This window comes from Pseudopipra pipra, chromosome 8 (assembly GCF_036250125.1).
Source record: "Pseudopipra pipra isolate bDixPip1 chromosome 8, bDixPip1.hap1, whole genome shotgun sequence".
Classification (NCBI taxonomy): domain Eukaryota; kingdom Metazoa; phylum Chordata; class Aves; order Passeriformes; family Pipridae; genus Pseudopipra; species Pseudopipra pipra.
The window spans coordinates 4,343,865-4,366,723 of NC_087556.1; the positions used below are offsets into that span (position 1 = coordinate 4,343,865).

Below are 22,859 nucleotides of genomic sequence, written 5' to 3' on the forward strand. Positions count from 1 at the left end.
GCGTGTGCGCTTTGGCGCCCCGCGGGAGCGCGCGCGGCCCGGCCACCGCCTCACGCCGCCATCGCCTCCGGTCGGGCCTTGGAGCGCGGGTCTCGCTCTGGGCGCCCCGCGGCCCCGGCACAGCCCTGGCAGGGAGGCTGCCCAGGGTGGCCGGACGCAATGGCTGCCCGCGGCACCGCCGGAGCCCGGCGGGGTCCCGCCTTACTCACTGGGGGACGCGCCGGGCCGGGCGCTGTGCTGGGAGAGCCCGTGGGGGCGTTCAGGAGCTGGTGGCGAGCGGGGCCAGAGGGAGGCTGAACTCTGTGTTTTAATTTAAAACACCAGTGCAGAGCGCCGGGGCCGTGCAGGGAGGCTCGGGCCGGGCCGGCGCTCGGAAGTGACGGGTGGACCCTCTGGCTCCTCCTGCCCTCAGGGAAACATTAACTTGGAGCTCTGCTGTCGTTTGGGGTAGAGAAGGTTAGAAAGTCCCCTGCCGGGCACAGCCTGCGGCTGAACAGGCTCAAAGGACAATGCAAATCCCGGTTTTTACGGTTGATGCCTTTACAAACCGGCCGTTTTCTGGAAATCCCGCGGCAGTTTGTCTGCTTGAAAATGTAAGTGACAAAAGCCCCAAACAAGTGTGTCTTGAGGTCCTGCAATGACATTTGCCATTCTGGGCTTGGCCTGAGTACTCAGCACTGCGTTAGACTTTGCTTCCTTCCCTGGGGAGCGCTGCTCGCGAGGGTTGTTTGCTGTTGCTCCGGAACAGAGAGGAATTAGCACAGGGGTGCCTTTTGCATCAGAACGATGTCACACGAGACACCCTTTGTATTTTTTGTGGGCTTCTTAAAGTATTCTTTTAAGTAATATACTGGATTATTCTGAGTTAAGTCAAAAAGAAATGGCTTAATTTCTTAAGAATGATTCTGAAGGATTAAGAAGGATTCAGAATGAAATCTCTGAAAAGTAGAGCTGTAACACAGAATCAGTACTCAGTAGTTTTTGACTGAAGGATTGAACTGTGGTTTTTGATGTAGGTTTTCTCCATTTTTTTGTTTTTAATTTTTTTTGTTTAAAGGAAGACGGGGAGTATAGACCTGGATCTTAGTCTTCCATCATTAATGTGTTAGGTTCATCTTTAGTCGAGTTTAAAGAGCCCGTTTTTATTGCTTCAAAGTTGGTAGTTTTGGTTCAATTGTCGGCAGTTACCCTCCTCATCAGGTGTTGTGAACAGTTGGTACTAATTGGAACTGATTTCTACTAAAAGTAATTATTAAATGGGAAGTAGAAGTTTATAGCCCTTGTATTATTTGTGTAGTAATTCCTGATGGAAATTGTAAATAGGAAAATATATGTTGAATAGTCAATGGCAACAGCTTGTACTGATGATACAAATCCTTTCTGGATGTTCCTGTGTCTACCTACATTTCATACAACATTGCCTACTCACCAGGGCAGCTAAAGCTATGACTTGAGAACATCTTACTTCACAGGTATTTTTGGCCCCCTAAAATCTAAATACTCTCAGAGTGATCTCTGGTTTAAAACTGTGAGCTTCTGACTGTGTTTTTATATTAATTTTACTTTATTACACTAAGATATTGTGAGGACAATTTACTTGCACGGTGCCTGTGGAATGTGGTCGTATAAAGTTTTTTCTGCAGTTCCTGCAGGTAGAGGTTTTAGTGTCCAAGTTAAAGCTGAGATCCTACTTTAACATTTTATTCTAAGCTTCAAGAAGCATGGTGCAGCCAGCAGCAAAACTACTCTCTTCCCTTCAGTGTCTTGTCAGGTGCTTTACTGAAAAAATCGGGAGTAATGCAAGAATGGCAAAACCAGCCCTTTCTGTGTTTCAGAGGTGCCACAGGATGGCAGTATTTCAATAAAATTCTATATTATTAAAAATGTTATTTTTAACAACATTTTTGTTGGTCTTTGTTTTGCTTTAGGATCTTTACTGTAACTGTAAATTACAGAACTGTTCTTCTGGAATAAAGGAGAGGTGCTTGTTACTCTAAAATGTTAAAATGTTGTTTAGTTGTGTAGAATTTAATCTGCAAGAAGAGGTCATTGTACACATTAATAATTGTTTTGTATATGTGGTATGGGATTATTGGCTAAAAAGGATTACTTATTAAAGGAAATAATCAAAGTTCGGAGGGCAGATTTTTATCTCTCAGAGGCTGAACCTGATCAGGTCCCCTTAGACCTTTGTTTCATTTGAGTCTCAGTATTTTAAGGATCAGACTCTCAAACCTGGGCAATCAGCAGAACTGTGGGGAAAGCGATGGGACAAGGGCCAGGTAGAATGTTCTACACTCTGTGGGGCTCGTGTATCTTGAGATCAGTGTTCACTGGTTTAGATGGAGGGGCACTTAGTGAGCTCCAGCTTTTCTGTTGTTTTTTTTTTTTTTTTCCAGTTTCTCTCTTCTCAGGTCCCACTGACTCAGTGTATTGTTCTTTAAGGAGTGTTGGGGAGGGCATGGCCCTGAGGACTGATGAGCCACCTTGGGCATTCCATCACTACAGAGCTCTGGGTGGCAGGGATATTTCAGAGTTATAAAAAGAAAGTTGTAGTGAATTTTAGATTATGTTAATAATGACTTCTCAGTGTGACTTTAGTTACAACTTAAAAAATCAGATTTGTGTTTCTGGAAAGGCTGAGTTTAGTTTTTTAGGTGATTTATTTTTCCATGTAGTCTGAGAATTTGTGAACTAAGAGGACAAATATTAGAAATTCCCATGTATCACAATGGTTGGTTGGATTGTTATCCCAGTTTTATGCTTAAAGATTTTTTTAATCTCACAAAATATTTTGAACTGTAGCTGAATCTATGTTTTATTAATAATAGAAAATGAAATAACTGTATTTGACAGAAAGATTGATTCTGCATTTTTTGGCCTCCTTTTAATTGGATTTGTTGTTTCATCATTAGGAGTTGGATGAAGGTTTGCACCAAAAAATCGCAACAGAAATGAATCTTTCAGAAACAGCTTTCATCAGAAAGCTGCACCCTGGAGATGACTTTACCAAAAGTGAGTTGGTTCTGTTTACTGCCCAAAATATCTAACAAGGGAATAGGAAGACACTTAACCCCTAAAGGGCAAACCAGCCTGCAGATGTATAGGGATCACGACCATGCCTTTGTAGAATTCCATAATACACAAGGACACAGAGGCTTATCTTCTAAATAAGACGTGTTTAGGAAAAAGGAAAAATCTGTGCATTTCTTGGAGTCCTCAAAGTTCTATACATTTTGGGTAAAAATTAAGGGATTTTTGTATCTCAGAGACATAAGAGAACGCCACCACTTCAAGAAGCCAACAGATGCTGTTAAGTTCCACTTTTCACCTGAAACAGCCAATAGGTGATGGTGTTTTCAGTTCTCTCAGACCAGTTTTTATTTTTCCGGGCTGATTTCCTGTTCTTTCAGTTAGAACAACCAGTGGCAGTTACTGATTCTTACTTTCTCAGTTTGTTTTCCCCTTTTCCCAGACTATTTTTCACCTTCTTGGGGGATAAGTTACGAGTTGAGGCTGTCACAGTTTGTTGGGTTTGTTCTTACCAGTGACATCTCGGATGTCCCTGGTTTCAGGCTCCCCAGCAGCACCAGAGGTGCCAGTTCCACCTCTCAGGGATGTGCCTGGTTCCCAGGCTGGAGGCAGTTCTAGAGCATCCTTTGGCTCTGCACATCCTTTGCTCCTGTATCAAAGTAGCTCTTCTTGTTAGTAGTAGGGTCCAGTTGCTGAGCTGACTAAAAAGTGAAAGCTGTGCCAGAAATCAGTGCCAAATGGGTTTCTAAAAGTGTGTTTAGGACCAAGACTGCTTATAACGTGCATTTTGTTTAACTGAAACATCACCACTCTGTGTAAAGTGTTGAGATCAAATGAAGAAATAGACTCTTCCACCTCCTAACAGCACATAAACTTTCTTTTCCAGGTTCCTGCTTTGGACTCAGGTGGTTCACCCCAGCCAATGAAGTTCCTCTCTGTGGTCACGCTACCCTGGCATCGGCTGCTGTGTTGTTTCACATACAAAGTATGCTTACAAACTGGATATTTTATATATAAACATTTTAGAAAATTTACTTCTGACTAAGATCTTCATTTTCTACAACAAAGGGAATTAAGTATTCATAACATTTAGAGGACACATGTGGAGATACCGTAGGTGTTGTCTTGTACAACTGCTCTGTCATTATAAGGCTGTGATCTGATGGCTACACCTGCATAATTAACTTTTTCTGAATATACTGAGCTACTCCAAGAGCTGTAATAATTTGAATTCAAATTCTTATGTTTGATAACATTACAATGTTCTCTCTCTAGAAAATACAAATCCAGTTCTCACATTTGTGACACTGAGCGGGGAATTAAAAGCCAGACAAGTGAAAGATCACATTGTCCTGGACCTGCCACTTTATACAGCCCATCCTCAGGTCAGTCAAAGTGTTATTCCTGACAGGCTTTCAGGGAAATGTGTGTTGATGTTTGTATGTGTATGTTGATGTTTTATGTGTATGTAATATATCTGTGTCTATATTGCATAAATACATACATATATATATTTTATTTTTTACAGTGCCTTTTTTTTTCCCCTTCTTCAGGTACTTGAGGAAGTAGAAGAATTAATAAAGGTAAAAATTGAATCTATATGTTGTCTTAGAAGAACATTTGTAATAGCTCTACTTACTTTTGTATGTTGAAATGGCAACAAGGCCCTGCTTGTTGTACTCCTGAACTTGAAACACCAAACTTCCAAGGTCTGAGTCAGGACTCAGTAGGTCAGGAAATGGAATTCTCCAAAATGCTGCAGTTGAACCTGTCTCCCACTACCATTGAATGGAGTGTCCTTGACCTCTTCTAAGTCCTGGATTTCTTACCACCCACCCAGATCCATTCACGAGTGCCTTTGCTTGTCTTGCTTGCCTGTACTAGAGAACCCTCTAGTATGAGAGACCTTGCATAGGGACTGTTGTAGCAGGCAGTGTGTTCCACAAAAATGTTAAGGAAACAGTATTTCATATTCAAGTGGTGATGTTTTCCTTTGTCTCCTTTATGTTTTCCACCAGGCAGCAGTTGGTGACATGATTGTTCAAGATGTCCGTTACTCTCCTGACACAAAAAACCTGTTAGTCTGCCTCAGTGATACTTATGAAAGGTGTCTAAAATTTTTTTTCATAATTCAAGAGTGCAGAAATTGGGTTGGCTTGTGTAATCTCTCTTCCTTATGTACTAAGCTCTCTTATCTAGTTTTAAATCAGGTGGAGATTAAAAACTCTAATTTCTTGTATTAATAGTTATTTTATCTTCTAGTTTGAATCTGCAAAGGTGAGTAAGATCAATCTGAAATCTGTTTTGAAGAAAAGGAGGTGTAGGAAACAGTTTTAATGATGGTGTATTTTCCCCTTCCATCCGAGTCTAAAATGCTCCAGTACCCTGGCAGGAAGTTAGGAGTTCTACTTCAGTTCAGAGCACGTTGTCAGAGTGCCGAGGATTCTTTCTTCCAATGGACTGTAATCTGCTTACACGTGCTTTATAGAGAAAATTCCAATTCAAATTCTTCCAAAGCATTTGTGAATCTCATAGAGCTGAATTCCATTGTTAATTCAAGTATGACTCAGCTGTATATTGTAATTATTATAATTCTGTTCAAGGTCTGTGTTGGAAGAACTGAAAGTGAGTGCACAAAGCTTTTTGTCAGCTGAAAAGACGGGAAAAGTGAAAGGACTCATACTCACTCTTAAGGGAAATTCCAGTGGGAAAGGCCATGATTTTTACTCCAGATATTTTGCACCTTGGTATGGAGTTTTGGAGGACCCTGTTACAGGTGTGTGTGTGAGATAAGCAACTCTTCCTTTTGTTTCAGTTCAATCAAAAGGTTCATATTAAACGTCGTGAATCTGTTTTTGTTCTTTAGTGTCTCTTATAACTTCCTGTTTTATATGGACAGCAGGAGTGTGCTCACTAAACTGAAAACTTTCATGACCGATGACAATTTATTCAGCAAAAATCCAGTCAGCTTCTTGCTGTTGTTAGGCCAGACATTCCTGTGTCTTTTTCAGATTCTAAATGACTGAGGTTTTTCTAGGCTTGTTATAGCTCACTGTTGCTCTTCTCCCATCTCGTAGTGTCCTTTCCTTTATAGAAAGAAATCTTTTTGTTGTGTTGCCCAAGTGTACTGTTAACAGTGTTATGGTTTTGTATTCTGTTTCTCTTTTGACAATTTGTTAGTAAGGCCTGGTGTCCTTGAGCCTTGATAACAGTAGTTACTTCAGAGTGGGGTTTTCAGCAGTGTCTTTGCCCCAGCTGTTAATGTAGACTGAAGCAGCATTTCTAGCCATGAATCTGAGAAGTCATCCTAAGTTTTTTAAGCTATTGGTCAGGAAACAAGAAATTGTTCTGTTAGTTTTCAGAAGCTGTGGTGAGACCTTGAAGATCTCCTTGAGTTACATCCTGACAGTCAACAGCATTTAAGACTGAAAAAACTCCCAAGGAGAGGAAATAGTTTTGTTTTACATGGTGACTACTATCCACCTGTTGCTACTTTTAAAAAATATCCAAGAGCTTATTCAGGTATTGGATGGGTAGCTACTCATGTTTCATTGAATAACATCATGTTTAGATGAGTAAGATTTTGAATATAGTATTTGGAGATTCTGTTACTAGGAAACTTCACTTTTGGTAAACAAGTGAGTACTTTGGCTCAAGTATCATAATTGGTACTATTTGTTGTTCCTGCCAGTTGTGGCTAATGCTGAAGCCCTCAGCTAAGCAAAATTTCCATTGAAGCCAGAGGATAAGGAAGTAATACTGCTTTATTGTAAATAATGGCCATTATAAAGCCTTAAGTTCTGTCTGCTGTGCAAACTCGTAGTTGGTTTTCTTTTTGCCTTAGGCACACGTGGCACTTGATGTATGACATTTGCATTTTGCCTGTGCTTGCTCTATAAAATAGTGATTATAATTTAATTCTGTACTTTTTTTCTCAATTTCTTTTAAGGATCTGCTCATGCTGTTTTAAGCAGCTACTGGTCAGAGCAACTGGGGAAGAAAGAAATGCTTGGTAAGAGAAACTGTTTTATTGCAAAGCTGCCCTTTTATGTAAATCTGCTCACTAGAAAAGACAAGGTTGTGTCACTACAAGTCACTGCAGAATAACTTTCTATTTTCTCAGTATGAGTAGAACATGATGTAATATTTTGCATGTGAGGTAATCTTTGATAAATTGCTTTCTTTCCTACCCACCACCATGGCACATCCTGCCCACAGGGAGTTGGAAGTGTCGGTTTGTGGATCATAACTCTCTGCAGAGAGTTTTTGACTTCAGCTTTTGAATTTTAGTTCTTCTGACCTTTTATCACAGGTGAAGCTGGTGAAACTCAGGTGATGCTGTTTACATGTTTTGATTGGATTTTACTTTCCTGTTTGGTCTTTCTGGTTTCCATGTTGGGTATTGGAAGGAGGTATCAGTATTTTCATTAACCATGTGTACTTTCCAGTACACTTTGAGCAGTGTTTTCCTTTCCCCTCATGTATACTGAGACCAAAACACCTCATATAATTTCTGGTCAATGTTGGAATTTTCTTGAGAGTTGCTCCAGATCTATCCTTTCAGTGACTTATTTAGGAAACCTAGGGTTTAGAGTAGGTATTGTTGTTATGGCTAGGTAAGAAGAGATAGTGTGTTTTTAATACCAACTTTTTATCTATGCATTTAGGTATGAAGATAGTTTTGCTCATGATTATGAACTTTTATGTGGTAGCCAGGCAGGAGATAAGAAATAGTAGTCTCTTAGATTACAGGAAGAGAAAGAACGTGACTGACCTTAAATATGTAAGAGTGGGGAGATGGTACATGGGCATGAGCAGATTTTATTTATTTGTGATTTTACATGCAGGCTTACTTTTAAATGATTAAATCTTGAACGAATTTGAGATGACTGGACCTCTTAAAACAAAGAAAAGATTTATTGGTATTCTTTCAGTCAAGGGGATGTGCTTTATAGACCACATATTTGTTGTAAAGCAAGAAACTCAAGGAAAAAGACCTGAGAGAAACTGTTAATATATGACAATGCTAGATAAAGAGGGATTGGGTGACCCTTTGCTTCTCATGTTTGTAGTGCTTTGCCAGAGAACAGAAGAACAAGAGAAGCAATACAAAATTCCCTCATCCCCTGCCTGGATCCCCTTTTAAAGAAACTATCTCAAGCAGCAAAGGCAATTGATACTGTCATCAGCTTCTCTAATGGCTTCAGCACAAAAAAAGTCCTGTCTTTCCACAAGATAGGTTTGGGTTTTTCTCATCTTGCATGCAAATATGTCCTCAAGCTTCTTCTGTGGTACAGATCATACAGACCAGATTTAAATACAACAAGTTAATCTGATGTCTGATTAACACGTGGTCTCGACTGTGTTTATGAGGAAGCTCTTTTCCTTGCATGCATGTGGCTGAGGGGTAACAGGCAGTACTAGGGAGAATTCTGTTCCTAGTGAGATTATTTGGAAAAGATGGCTGGCATTCAAGGAGATTCCACATCACCAAATATTAGTAAGTAAGGGCACCTTCTGACTTTTTAGAAACCTTCGTGGCAACTTCTGTAATATCTGATACTTTATATTGCGAGAAGAAAGGAAGAATTTCTTCCATCAAATGAAGAATCTGTTAGTTCCCAAACAGATTACATATGAAATAATATAAATGTATTGTCAGATTTCTCTGGCTATGGTGACCTCTAGGAGGAGGTCAGCTGCAGCCCTGCTGAAGCATCAGATGTAATTTCCTGTCTTTGGATTCTCTTCCTACTTTTATTCGACTAAGTTGTCAAACAACAACCACCCCCATCAAGTACAAAGAGAATTTTCCAGGTGAAATACTTTATGATCTTTCTTGAAACTGTGTACATGTACCTGAATTTAAGCTGCTGGCTAAATCAAGGTTCAGTATCAGTCCTTGCCTGTCTTTCATTTGAGGAGTCTCTGCAATATTTAAAAACTATGATCTCAGATATACAGATTTGGCAGTTGGTAATGAGTGCAGTGTATAGCAGCTGTCTGTGTATCCAGCCCTTCACATGGTTTTCACATTTCTAAGGTAACATTTGTAAACATGCATAAGGAATTCCATATCACCAAAGAGATTAAAGAGGGCTTCCCAAATTGCTGTGATGAAAAGAGGCTTATCCAGGACAATTTTTAATCTCAGGGGAAGCTCGAGGAATCTTGCTGTACCTGTTTACTTCAGACAACTGTGTTAATTTGTGGGGAAATTTGGTTCTTGTTACTGCCTTTAACTTCTCTGATTCATTCCTGGTACAGAACAGCTTTATAGCATTTCAGGGTTGTTTTTTTTGGGGGGGAGAAACCAAACAAAAACCACCACCACCAATAACAACAACAACTAAACAAAAAAACCCCAGAAGAGGTTGCTTCATGAAGGTCCAGTAAATCTGCCTGCATTTACGTTTTTGCTAATTTGAATTCTCATGAAGTCAAGAGTTTTGCAGAGTTGTAATCACAGCTTTCATCCTTTCCAAGTAATCTCAACATACAGATTGGCAACATCAGATTTATGCACAGGTGTAACATTTCTGCCAAAGGTGTTTCCCTGCATCAATCACCAGATTTATCCACCTTCTTTCTTAGAATGAAAAAAAGTCTTGGAGATCTTAACTTCATGTAAGCTGAGGAACAAGTGCTCCTTTCCTCCTTCCTTTATGTGGTTTAGAAATCCAACCAAAATAGCAGTGATTTCTTAGAATAGATATTATTACAAGAGTGGCACTTGTTCCTGAGTGGATGTCATTATGAGGAGATCATGAAGACAATCCCTTAGTCCTTAAATTCTCTAAGCAGTGGTCATTTAGCTCCGTGTAGGCTGCTGAGAAGCTCCTCACAACAACAGGATACTGCCAGTACAAGGCCAGTGGCTGAGTTGGGAGTGCAGGGGGTGATTCTGTGAGATCAGCACACTCCATTTCACAGGCCTTGTGCCTGCTCCTAAACTTTTCTGTCTCAGGTTAATCACAGAGCAGTTCAGGGCACTGTGAATTTAGCTGCTATATATTGTTGTTACAAGTGGACATACTTATTTTTATTGAAAATATGTAGAAAATCTCCGTGTAGTATGAGGCTTTCCTAGTAAACGTGGAATGGACATGCAGTAACTTTGTGATCTAAAGGTGAGTGCACATCAGAGACTCTCTCCAGAGGCATTGCTGTTAAATGAAAACCTCTGGTTACTGAAATGTGCCCTGCAGGCCTAGTTGCTCTCAGACCTAGTGTGAAATATCAGTGCTTCTGTGGGAGAGAAAGAATAGATCAAGTATTATTTTCGTATAAGCTTGGCTAAACCTTCCTTTTGTGGGTTATTTTTTGGTTTTCTTCCACTTTGGAAGTTTCTTTAAAAATAAAATGAGATGGACCAATATGAAAACAACCTCAGTAATTCTGCCATGAAACAGCCAGTACTGCTTGAACAATTAAAGAAGAAAGAAACCACCCAGCCAACCTCTGAAGATTTGAAATAATCTCTTTTATTTAAATGTGCTCTCTTGAGGGACCTTCAGACCTGGCAATACCAATTGATCAAATTTATCATGGCTTGAATCTTTAAGAGTCGATAATATTTAGTGGAAGCAATACTCATTCCTAGATGATGTTCTGACAACTTAAAAACAATAACCTGAGGCTCTATAAATGGAAAAGAACAGAAAGTATTAATATCAATCTTTAGATAGGTTCTGTTTCTGCTCTTAGAGTGTCTGCTTTGTCTGACAATTCACCAACCTGAGCCAAGAGGAGCTTTCTTATCAGCAGTGGCTCAGAAACAGTTTGAAAGTGTCCAGCACACCTGCCATCTGTTGAAGCCTGTGCTCTGCAAGGGTCTGAATGCAATTACCCTTCTTATAATAGTGGGGTTGAGAGGGAAAATGTGCCCTTGAGCTTTGAACAACTCCTGTAGCAGTTGGAAATTCCTTGAGTAAGGAGAGTGGACATTAAAGCCTCTTCATCCATTTACAGCCTTTTACAAAAGCAACACTGCGTGAAACTCAGACCTTTTCTCAGTGCCATCTGAACTGAAATGGGGCTGCTGAAACCAGCTACAGACTCCACAGGGAGGTGAACATTATCATCCCACCTGTGTATGACTGAACAGTTCAGGCAAAAGCTTAGTTCTGTAATTAGTTACAAGGCTGTTTCTACTTCAAGTTGATCCAGTTGTATTAAACTATATATTCAGGATTCTATAAATCAATGTCTGTTCCTGTCTTTGGATGAACTTGGTGTCAGTTTGTGACAGCTGAAGCAGCAGTGATGTTTCTTTGTAGACTTTTTCCACTGCCTGCATGAGCTTATTTCCCCCTCAGCCTCATTCCTTCTTTGACTGTCCTATCAGCTTGAGCTGTTCAGTGCCAGGAAAATGGTTCTTCATTCTCCTGGAGATAATGCTTGGTGTTCTTCCTTCTGACCTGCAGAAAGTGTATCCCAGGGAGGGAGAACTCAAGGCTTCAGTTGGCTGCAGCACAGCAGCTTCCCAGCTGGTGTTCAGGAGCAGGTTTGTGAGACTCAGGAGCCAAGTTCCAGTTGGAAATAGAGCCCAGCTGATCTTCATCCCTAAAGCCTGTCCCTGGTGCAGTGTTTGCTTTCTGCAGACAGAAGGCTCATTTGCTGGAGTTTTTCCTGGATTTTTAAGTGCTTTGTGCTCCACACTAGTTTTTTAACTGTGGGTTCTTGTTTCCCTTCAGCCTTTCAGTGTTCCCGCCGTGGAGGGGAGTTGAAGATTTGCCTGCGCAGCGACGGGAGGGTGGACATTGCAGGGCAAAGTGCTGTGGTGTTAAAAGGAACCCTGACTTTCTGAAGGAGCTGGCACTAATCTCCCACACCTTCACGGAACTCCTGTTATGCTGATTTTCTCTCAGCTCTAGGCAGTGAATCCCCCTGTTCTCAGAAGTCTTTGATTCCTTGTAGTCCCTTTTAAAAATGGCTTGAAAAATCTTCTGATCTTAAAGATCCTTGCTATTGTTTTCTTCCCTCTTAATCTTGCCACTTCATGTATACGCTGACCTCAGAGTATGTTCAAGGGCAGCTGTTTTGTTTTTCTGCTTCTTGGATTGAACTGTAGACATCTCTGATTGATGTCAGATTCAGAATTTTCCCAGATTCAGAATTTTCTGTGACATCTGAGTTCCTTTCTTTGAAACATGTATTTTCTCTGCCATATATTAAAATGACAGTCATGTTCATTAATTTACTTGAATTGAAATGTGAAAAAATACAAATGGTTGAGAAATGTGCCTTGTGGTTCTCTTTTATGAACAGCATTTTTCAGAGATGAATGGTATTGCAGTTGCTCATAGTGCTGAGATTGACGTAGAGATGCACATAAAGCTGATTGAACTCTGAAAGGAAACTTTATTGGTTACAGCAATGTCAGTTACTTCTCAAAGACTGAAGGTTTGCTCCTGGAAGAGTAGATACCCTTTCTGGAAGAATTTTCTTCCTAAAGTGCTGCTTCAGATTTTGTCACCACGACATGGTCTTTCACTGGATTTATTAGGAATATTGAACTGTTTCACTTTCTCCAGCTGAAACTCTGCTGTCTCTTTCAAGTCACCTCTGTCCTAAGCTTTAGCCTTAGTTCTTTCTCTTTGCAGTATTTGAGAATGAAGTGTTTTGAACTCAGAGGCATTTTCATAATGTGGGAACAGCTGGATGTCAGCCTGTTACAAATAATGAGGAACTTAGTTGTGCCAAGTTCCCTTATTTCCAGTTATTTTGAATTTTATCATAGCTTATCACTTATATCTTGCTGAAGTCCAAGTACCTGGAGACAAGTCTCTATATCCTGTAGCTACACAGAACATACCAATAATGTGATTTAAATGCACTATTGAGGTCAAGGGCTAGGTGGCAAGCAAAAGGAGTCTCCAAATGGAAATGCCCATTCTTCTGTACTCAGTCTTGCTGAAGTTCACGGACCTGAAATATTATTTATAAACATGGAGTCATCATCACACATCAAACACAGGCAGCTCTGCAGCCCTGCTGCAGTGGCAGGTTTATCCTTGGCCTCACCTTCTCACAAATCAAACTGGTCACTTCCTGCCTGGTGACATGGGTCTCCTTGAGCAGCAATGCTGCAAGCTTGTTCTGCTTGTGGTTTGTGCAAAGGCTCAATCTGGCCTATAATCTGAGATGCTTTGGGAAAAAAAATCCCTTCTTTAAGAATATAAATGTACTAAAGGGCCAGTTGTTGTTCACCCATCCACATTTAACACATAGACGGTTCAATTATTATTTTTTTACTCTACGAGGACTAATGATGAACAAGGCCCATAAATTTTAAAGATACTTATTATCTAAATTTCCTGACTAAACCAATATCTTTGCTGCTTAAAGCGTTTTTTTTTTATAGTTTACTACTACTTTGTCTCTATTTCTTTTCACGATAGAAAAATCACCAGAGCTCAGGTGGGAGGCTATACAGTAATGTGTTTGTAATCAACAGATTAATTAACCAGCCATGATTTATTAATGATGAATTAATTATACCTTATTGTGCAGTTCTGCTGCCTAAATGGAGCTTTAAAGGAGTTATTTTATTAATCATCATTGTCTAATTGCAGACACTTACAGAAAGATTGCTAATTAAACATGCAAGCCATATGCAAAACAAGCAAGGCTGCTGAGAGTGGCAAGAAAAAGAGTACTCATTTTCTCAGTAGCAACTTTATTCTCTTGAAATACTGTGTAGTTGACCTCGTGATCCTAATTATTCACCAAGACTTATTTTAATATATTGCACATTTTCAGTCAGTAGTAGAGGAAATTAATTGTTGTGACAAGTTCCGTCTTTCCCAGTGCAAAAAATAGGTTGTGCAAACTTCAAATGAGATTATTTAGAATTCGTGTGGCCTTGTTTCGTGTTTTTATGGGAAGGATTTGTTTAGTGGTTCTGTTGGAGAGGATTTGCAGAATTGTTTTGTGCTGCTCTCTTAATTAAGACTTGGGGCATCGAGATGTGTTGAACCAAGAGCAAATTATCGACGGCAAATACAATTCCAAAAATTGCTCTGCTTTTGAGTGTTATTTATCATGGGAGTGTCCAACAGAAGTTACAGGCCAGATCCAACAGCCCAGACGTGACAATTGAAATGCACATTTGCTTATTTTACTTCGCAGAGGCACAGCTCATGTAGGGGTCAGGAAGAACATGAGAAATGAGGCAAAATAATAAAAAAATACCGAGCAACAGAAACCATACAAGTTTGTTGCTTTGGAAATGAATGTAGAGCTAAAAGGGATGAAAAGAAAATGGGAAGACTTTTTTTATTCAGTAAGCCACTTAAAAGATTTGCTTAAAGGATTCATGATAATACTTTGCATTTGTTTTTAAGTTATGTAGATGAGAATAGGCGGAAAACATACATTAAAAAGTTGTTACTAAATTTGGAAAATTTTGCAAGAAGAGGAAAGAAAAGATTTCATGAATGTGCACACAGCAAGAGGTCATAGAAAGGAACCATGTGTTCCATAAGAGATGGAAGGGAAATTAGCAACAGATGAGGCAGTTATTTCTGGGAAAGTAAGGATTTCTTTGTCTCATCAGAGATGTGTTCATCAGAGTGACAGAGGAACACGCCGGGAACAGAGGGGACCTTCCCAGAAGTAAAAAAAAATCAAACTCCTAAATTAGAATTAAGGGTGATGCCTGATCAGGTAAAAATTAAACTAGTTCAATTAAAAACTGAAAAATCTGCCAATTAAGCAGTTTGATTCTGACATCTGTTTTTTTCCCCTAGAGGAGTAAATCTGTCTTTAATTACCAGACTTAAACAAAAACACAGAACAAGGGTTTTTTCCTCAGTTGCTGAGTCACTGTCCTTTTATTTCCTAAAATTTACCCCAAACCATAATTAACAAAATTCAAAAGAAGAGGAAAGTGCAATAACAAAATCCAGTATATGACCAGATAGTTAGAAGTGTGTCTGGGTTTTTTTCCTGCGAGTTGGTTTTAGACTAAGACATTTAGATTTAATGTCTAAAGTAGCATATGAAAAAACAAACATTTCTAACTCTCTTGGTTTCTTTAGTGAGAGGTTCAATTTGACTTGTGTTTTTGCCTCACTGAGTGGCAAAGAAGGACATTCCCTGGGTTTTAATGTTGTGATTCATGTAGGCTGAAGTTTTATTCACTTTGCAGCGTTCTGTGACTTTTTTTGGTGGTACACTCAAACCAAGAAACTACTTTCCCATATGTTATTTTTGTCCTGTTAAGAATTACAGGGTCAATAAAATATCTTAGGCAAACCCAAGGAACATTCTCAAGAATGTTTGTGGAATTAGGTTTGTGAGGAGCAGGAGGTGTAATGCCCCTGCAGAGACTTGTGGAACGTGACCACCTTAAGGGAACACCCTCAGTGTTTGCCCCCAGTTGAAGTTAATGATGCAAAGACAGTTCCTAGGATCTGGGAGTTGGGTCGAGAGATGTTTGGCCAGAGAAGAGATTGTGTGGACTATAGTAGAGCTGGAGCAGAGTATGAGGTGCAGCAAAGCCAGGAACCTGAGTTTGAGTTAAATATATTATCTGCTGACCTTCCTCTGTGCGTTGGATCCAAAGCAGAGGGGACTTATCAGATTATGCGTCCTGCAAAGCTCAAGTCAGGTGGGAGATTCCAGCTGGAATTCTTGAATATTTCTTTTGTTTCAGAAAGCCTCCTTCCTCCATAATTATTTATGTCTGTAAACAGAAATAAATCATGATCTTAATGACTATGATAATTTCAGTCACCCATATTCAGGAAGAAACTGCTTCTTTCTGAATGAAATAATTCTGTTTTAAAAACAGCCTTTTAGACTTCGTTATGTTTGTGTGTAGCAGCTTTCTGAAGATGTGTCAGATTGAGTTCAATATTTAACATCATAGCCTCTTTTCTTACCTGTGTTTTTAACGAGTGTGGGTATTACAACTTTCAGAAACCTTTCAGCAGTTAATAGTTAATAGCAATAATAAAAGAAGTACCCTCTTAATAACAAACTGCAGGCACTTTCTCAATAAAGTTACAATTTCAGCAGAAAAAAAATGTATATTAAAAGGAAACACCTGCTCCGGTAAATTACTGTGTTGCAGGTACCAACCCAGGAGACTGTGCAGATGGTTCTATATTTGCAAACCTGACCTCATCACCCCTTCATCAATCTCTGACTGATTGGTTCTCTCCAAAGCAGAACACACTGTATCCCAAGGTACTAGAAGACACCTTTGAATTAGTTCCAGTCAGAATACCAATTAATTGGTGCCTCTGTTTCCTTTTGGAAGTTCTTAACAAAGGATTCGATTGTCTTATCAAGCACTAGCACCAACTGAAATATAGTACAGTCAGTTCTAGGAAGAGCTCCAAAGGGAATTATACTTCAGGAGGTGTAATCTTTGCTTCATTCTCTGATTGAGAGGGTTGATTAAGTTGTACAATGCCCCAGGATTTTGAGATGAATGAAAAGAAAGCGGGATCTTTATCCTTAAAACAGTACAATATGAATTCATTGCTTTTGTTAGCCTTTCCTGCCAGCCAAGGAAAAGTAAGAGAGATCACAAGTTCTGTACATTTGTTTTCCCTCCTCCACTGTTTTCAGTTATCTTACACTCTTCCTGAGACCTGAGACTGATTTTGCCAGTCTTCTCTTAACTAGAAGAAATTTGCCTACGTGCTTCTTCCAGTTGTACCTGTGCAAAGGCCTTGTGCAATGTATCGAGACCTGTTTGCTTTGGGGGAGAAAACATGAACAGCCTTTCTAGAAAATAACCTTGCTGAAAGAAATAGAGACAAGCTCGTGTTCCTTGTGCAGTCACACACGTTCCTGTTTTGTCAGCCATGCTCCTCAAAATTCAGAGGAGGACAGAGTGTTACGGTTGTACATTTTGCACTTCAGTGATGCCAATAAAATATTTGGGTTTGTTTCCTCTTCGTGGATCACTTTGCCTTTTACAGCTTCTTTATTCTGTGAATGCCTGAGATACATTAAAGGCTTTCCATTCACCTCAAAGAAGAAAGATGCTTTTGCTAAAGATTTAGAGAATAGGGGAAATGAATCTGCATGCAGTTTGCCAGAATTCTTCCTAGTTTCAGACTCTTATTGCATCACTGTCTTGAATTATTAGGTATTTTGATGGTCTTTTCTGCATTTCATAAGGCCATCATCTAATCTGGTGGCCCTCAACATACACTACAGACAGTAGCATTCCACAAAGCAATCTGTGCTGATGCTTTGTGATTTAGGTATAGGAGAACAATGTCCAGATTTAATATAAAAATGTAAGCATATGGAAAAATCTATCATATTCTGTGGTAAAATATCTGGGAATTTTCTGTTGAAAATATATTCTGTGTTACCAGTTCATGGCCTTAAAACTTTGGGGCTTTTTGTTTGTTTTTGATGCTATAGAACTTGGACAGGAAGTTTTCCTGGTGACTTTAAAACCGTCCCTAGTTCTTTAAACTGATAGCACCTTGTTCAAAGCACATTTTTCATTGAGCCTGAATTACATAAATATCAATATTACTGTGCTCAGACACTATTTTTTAAGCTGTAAGGAAAAAAAAGTAGTACATACCTTTTTACTTTTCAACTGTATGTGAACAAGGCCAGCTGCAACAGAAATAGAGTTGCCTTCCTGCATTTTTTGCATTAGGAATTAAAGTCCATGAGTAGTTGATGACATAAACCACAATGTATGCAATTAAATAAGGATGATTGTGTCATTTATTTTGTGTGGAAACAAGGAAACCTGTTTTCTTGTGGCTGAATATATTTCTGTAAAAATTATTGAAGTTCTTAATTTGAAATTTCCACTATAATAATTAAGTCTGAGAAAACTTTCCCATCCTTGAGTTTGTATAATTCAAAAGAAAACTTGAAAATCCAACAGAATGCTGACATTCAAGAAATGAAATCCTGAAAAAAATAAGGAATTAAAAGAAACAACTAGCTTCATGGGAGAAAAAAACCCCAACCAACAAGCTTTTTGATATCAGACGTTCAGTCCTTTTGCTATATATATTGGGTGAAGTGAGATTTTTGCTTTTCTAGTCATGGCTTCTCACATTTTATTCTCACGTACCTAGTGGGAAATGTTGTCCTTTGTGCATTCTAAAGCCAGCATTATTGTTGCTATATTAGCAATCATGACATTAAGTGTTCCTTTATTCACAACTGGCTTTACCAGTAGCTTTTAGAATACACCCGTCACATCCAATTCGTTATTGGTTGGAAATGGGGCACTTGGGGGATCTGAACATCCAAACCATCAAATGTTACCATGTGCCTATCTGGAGCATCTTAATCTTTTAGAATTGCCTTTCTTTGGATGGAGGAAACCTTTGTGGCGTCCTGCTGTCCACTTGGACAAAGGAGCAGATGTGGAATATGTGTGTGATCGTGGGCTCTCAGCTGTCTGGGCAGGGACAGACCGAGAGAGCTACAGGAGTTCCTGGTTCCTTTGGAAGGCATTAATTGCAACATCAGCCCTTGCTATACTCAGACTGAGTCAGGATTACTTAATTTGCAGAACAGCTGAATTATAAAGTAAAAATCTAATTGTAAAATACTATGAAAATGAAATGAGATCTATATTTATTTTTTGCCGGTGTTTATATGTATATATATGTATCAATTGGTTTTAAGGTTTCCTTTTCTTTTACTCATATATTTGATACTTGCCATTTTTCACTGTTTCAAATTTCAGCAAATAAAGATAACCTTATTGTAAAGATTTAAAAAAAACCTACAAGTAAAAGTGGACTTATGGAAAATATAAAGATTGAACACAGGCCCTCCCTGAAGAGGTGAATACTCTGCTTTCATTAACAAGTCACTTTTAGTTCACACTGACAGCATTTTGCACTGAGGTCCTGGACAACCAAACAGCTATTTTTGTCTTTGGACACTGGATTAGTCCCCTTAACTGCAGTAGGATTGCAGAAGCATATGAAGCTAAGCATGTATAGAAAATTAGTATACAGAACATCAAATTAGAATTCTCATTTTATTTCATGACAGGATTTTTGTAGGACATTTCTTCACTTAGCATTCTAAAACATATTCGTGGAATATTTACATGGTAGCTATGACACATTTCTAAAAGGAAAGAAGTTAAGTCTGCAGTAGTGTATTTTAAAATACACACAGCATTTAAAATGCCACGAGAGTGGATTTTTAATTTACACAACTGTATACGTTAAATCTGAATTGTATATATCAAAAGCATTAGATCCATTATTTAAATAATTTAGCTGATTAAATATATATTATTCTTCATTTAAATAACTGATTATATATTCTATATGTATTATATATATGTTCATTTAAATAGAAGTGCCTTGAAAAGGTAATTAGCTGGCAATGTTTAAAAAATGTTACTAGATATCAAATGAGATAATTCTTCTATTAATTTTTGTGAAGCAGCACTTGACAGTTCAGATCCTTGAAAGTGTTACTGAAAATGCTGATGCTTCTTATTGGTACATATTTACTTGGGTTATTATATTTATTTTCTCTGTTAGTGCAAAAGAGAAGGTTAAGAATGCTTCCAAATAAATATCTGGACTGCATGGCTCTTACTCCAGAAATGCTGTTGTGAAACGCTCTGAGAACTGATAGTAAGTACATTTATGTAACAGTTTTGCAAATACATAAGGTGAAGGATAATCAACAGAAGTCTAATTTGTGTAACAGCTTTGACCCATTAGGGGCTTTTAAATCATGCATCGCTGACTTCAGGGTTGCTGTTGTCAAGCTACTTACAGATCCCAGTTAAATCAGGCATTTCGTATTTTTGCCCTCGCTCGCCTTTGTTTACCAGCAGGAGACAAAATATTTAATTAGTTTTGGGGCATTTCTAATCTCCTCTGGGCCAGCTCCAGCCACAGAGCTGGACGCCACTCCTGACTTAATTCCAGTCAGGCTGTCCCCTCCGCTACAACATATGGGGAACCTACAAGCCTTTAGCAAAAGTTGCAACTGAACTATTTGAGGGGTGGGATCTCCCTGCTGGGAAAATAGCGGGCCACAAAGCAAAAGGGGGCCAGCGTCACCAGCGGAGGTCAAGGCGACACTTAGACCAAACAGCATCTGGCAAACTGTGCCAAGTAGAAATCAATGAGAAGCAGTGCACCGGGTAGTAATTTTATGCCTGTTTGCACAAGAAAATAACTCCTCCTGAAATGAGAAATTATTTTATAAAAAGCTTGCAGCATCCTTTGGCATTGCTCTCTCCATTGTTGCTTCATGTATTTTTATTTCAGTTGATAAACTATGGCACAACCTATACACGATTTTGTTTTGGGCAAGCAACGTTAACTGTAGCATTAATTACATTTTTGGGCGATGAGGAGTTCTGAGAGTCTTTTTCCTAATTGGATAGGAAATTGATTGTATGGATGTAATTCGTTTCCAAAGTGCATTACATTCTCTTATTCATGTTACAACAATGAGTCAAAGGGTTTGAGAAGAAAAAAAAAGACAGTTCCTAATCTTATGGACTGTTTGTTCCAGCCACTGTCAACTGTTGCAGCTCAGTCCACTTGAAACCTTCCCTTGTTTTATGATTCTCACTTTCTGTTCCTGCCTGTATCCCTGCTTATATCTCATCTTGTGGCCCTTGTTTTTTCCCCATTTCCCTTTATTGCTTTTCCTCTTTCCCCTGAAATTCCAGGTGCTGATGTTTACCTTAAATATTGTAAGCAGATTACCATTCAATTCAGTGAGATTACTTAGGGTCAAATATTAAATATACTCAAGTCTTTACAGGTTTATTACAGTAGACATCATATTTTATCCAACACAGAGATTCTTGTGTACTTTTCTACTTCTCAAAATGGGACCATTCTCAGTGGCTTTTGTTTTTTGTCTACTTGTCAATAAGTATTCCTAGTTTCCACAGTTTCAACACTCATTTTCATACATAAGCTGCCCTGTATTTTCCTGCACATGAATTATTTCTGTACTTTGAGTGAAGCAAGTTGCAGGTTGCAAAGTCTTTATGGAAGAGAAGCTTTACACAGGTCATGGTGTCTCACCAGTGGGTTGCAGCCCTCATTTTCCTGTTTCCTTGGTTTTCTGTGGCTACAGGTGCAGGGAAGATGTCACCTTCACTCTGAGGGTCTTTATGCCTCTTGATAGAGAATATGGACAGGGACTTTCACTGTAGGAAAGAATGGAGAAAATCAAGATGAGTGCTCATAGAGGCCATTACTGGTCCTGTCCCATGGACAGTTGTCATATGAGCAAAAAGAACTCAATAGGAGTGAGGTGGACTAGCTGTTTTTGTCACTGGGAGAGAAAAGGTGCTTTTACTCAGGGAGTGCATTTTTTTCACAATTATAAATCATAGAGAAAAGTTTTCATATAATAGGTAACATGCTGCAATTTTTTTTTACTTTTAAAGTACGTCAAGCTACTCAATGAAAATCCGCATGTGCAAGCAGTTTGTTTGTTGGCTTTATTTTAAATAAGAGTTTTTCTGATGAGGTGTCTGGGAAACTCAGTGGGAGCACAGTCTTACATTTCTCTCTCCTTTGATACCACGTCACACCTTTTCTATCTCCCTTTCTCTTCTCCTCTCGAGAGTAAACAGAAAGCTCCACTCCTGTAACAGGTGTCTTTTCCCTAGGCTCTGCTAAAGTAAATTCATTGTCAATACTAAGAGTCTGTCTATACTGTATGAACAGCTTTAGTTCTGTGTGTCAGGGAGACAATCCCCACATATCAAAAGAAAAAGGTTTATCAGAAAATAAAAAGGAGTTGTCATTTCACACATTGATAATTAACGATCTTCGACAGGTAGCCAGGGAGAGCCTTCTAGGGAGGTAATTTAGTTCCACAATGAAATTCCAAACTGTCTTTTAGCACAGTTACCTGTTCAGTTGCTGGTTTTAGGAATTTTTGTAGGCTTTGTTCTGAATTCCAAAGGAAAAAAGTGGATTTTAAGGGCTAACTTGTGAATGGTCCTGGTATATTTTTTGTCTAATTAAAACCAATAAAAATGTAATGTAGAACAGCTAAAATTAGGGGTTCTTTTAACAGTGATTGCATTAATGTTAATGTGTTTCTTGTGCTTCTGATGGCATAGCAAATAAGTAACTTAAGAGTCACTTATTACCATGTAAAAAAAAAATGTTTTTTCACAAAGTCATCGTGGGGAACTGACACCTGTAGCTGTGGTATTGCCCCTCTTGCCAGTGTTTGGGCAAGCACCTGTTCCAGCAAAAGGCTGACAGTTCAGCAGGTAAGATATATCACACCCTCTGCTTGAGATTGCCCACCCATATATGTCAATTAAGGAAGAACACTGAGCTGATTTCTTATTGAGAGGTTTTAGTTCTTTGCAGCAAGCTTAGGATTTTTGGTTTGGTTTTGTTCATTGTGCTGGTGTTGCTTCACTGTCAGGGTCTCATTAAATTTAGTTACATTTGTAAAGTGTTAAAAACAAATGCATTCATCTTAGTTCATCTATGCTGGTTCATAAATTGCTGGGCTTTGGCTATTGCCATCACTGCAGAATCCTTTTGGAACAAACATCTCTGGTTTGAGGTTAAAAGGACCATCCAAATCTATATGGAGAGCAGTGTGCACAGGGGGGAAAACATGGGAACTCACCTCACTGTAGCCTCAAAGATCCCCATATATTTTCCAGAGAGGACTGTGATGCATGGATGTGAGGAATGAGCAGGATGATAATTGGATGAGAGACACCTGAGAAAGTCAGAGGACATGTAGGGGCCACAACAGAGGGAAGTCAGGAAGGACTAAGAGATAAATAACCTCTGGAGCATTATTCTCTCTGGAATCTGGAGTTGAACACAAGAATCCTGAGTTTA

At 39.0% G+C, this 22,859-nt stretch overlaps 1 protein-coding gene across 4 annotated transcripts; it reads left to right on the forward strand.

Moving 5' to 3' along the window:
* Positions 1-49: 49 nt before the first annotated feature.
* On the forward strand, positions 50-22,829 carry PBLD (phenazine biosynthesis like protein domain containing). 4 transcript variants are annotated; one of them, XM_064662302.1, is made up of 10 exons: positions 50-593; positions 2,916-3,015; positions 3,920-4,018; positions 4,309-4,418; positions 4,587-4,616; positions 5,052-5,140; positions 5,637-5,809; positions 6,983-7,045; positions 19,545-19,640; positions 22,676-22,796. In XM_064662302.1, exons 1-9 carry the CDS (start codon positions 510-512, stop codon positions 19,619-19,621), a joined length of 825 nt encoding a protein of 274 aa, XP_064518372.1. In that variant the 5' UTR covers positions 50-509; the 3' UTR covers positions 19,622-19,640; positions 22,676-22,796. The 4 variants fall into 4 exon arrangements, with proteins under 4 accessions (XP_064518372.1, XP_064518373.1, XP_064518375.1 ...); XM_064662303.1 differs by lacking the exons at positions 19,545-19,640; positions 22,676-22,796 and adding an exon at positions 8,106-10,467; XM_064662305.1 differs by lacking the exon at positions 19,545-19,640 and having other exon boundaries at positions 52-593; positions 22,676-22,829.
* Positions 22,830-22,859: the final 30 nt, after the last annotated feature.

Excerpts from the sequence above, each read along its gene's own strand:
- PBLD (XM_064662301.1), top strand. The coding sequence starts at position 510 with ATGCAAATCCCGGTTTTTACGGTTGATGCCTTTACAAACCGGCCGTTT. Across the intron at positions 3,016-3,919 it reads TGGAGATGACTTTACCAAAA|GTTCCTGCTTTGGACTCAGG; the intron begins GTGAGTTGGTTC and ends TTTCTTTTCCAG. Across the intron at positions 4,419-4,586 it reads TTTATACAGCCCATCCTCAG|GTACTTGAGGAAGTAGAAGA; the intron begins GTCAGTCAAAGT and ends CCCCTTCTTCAG.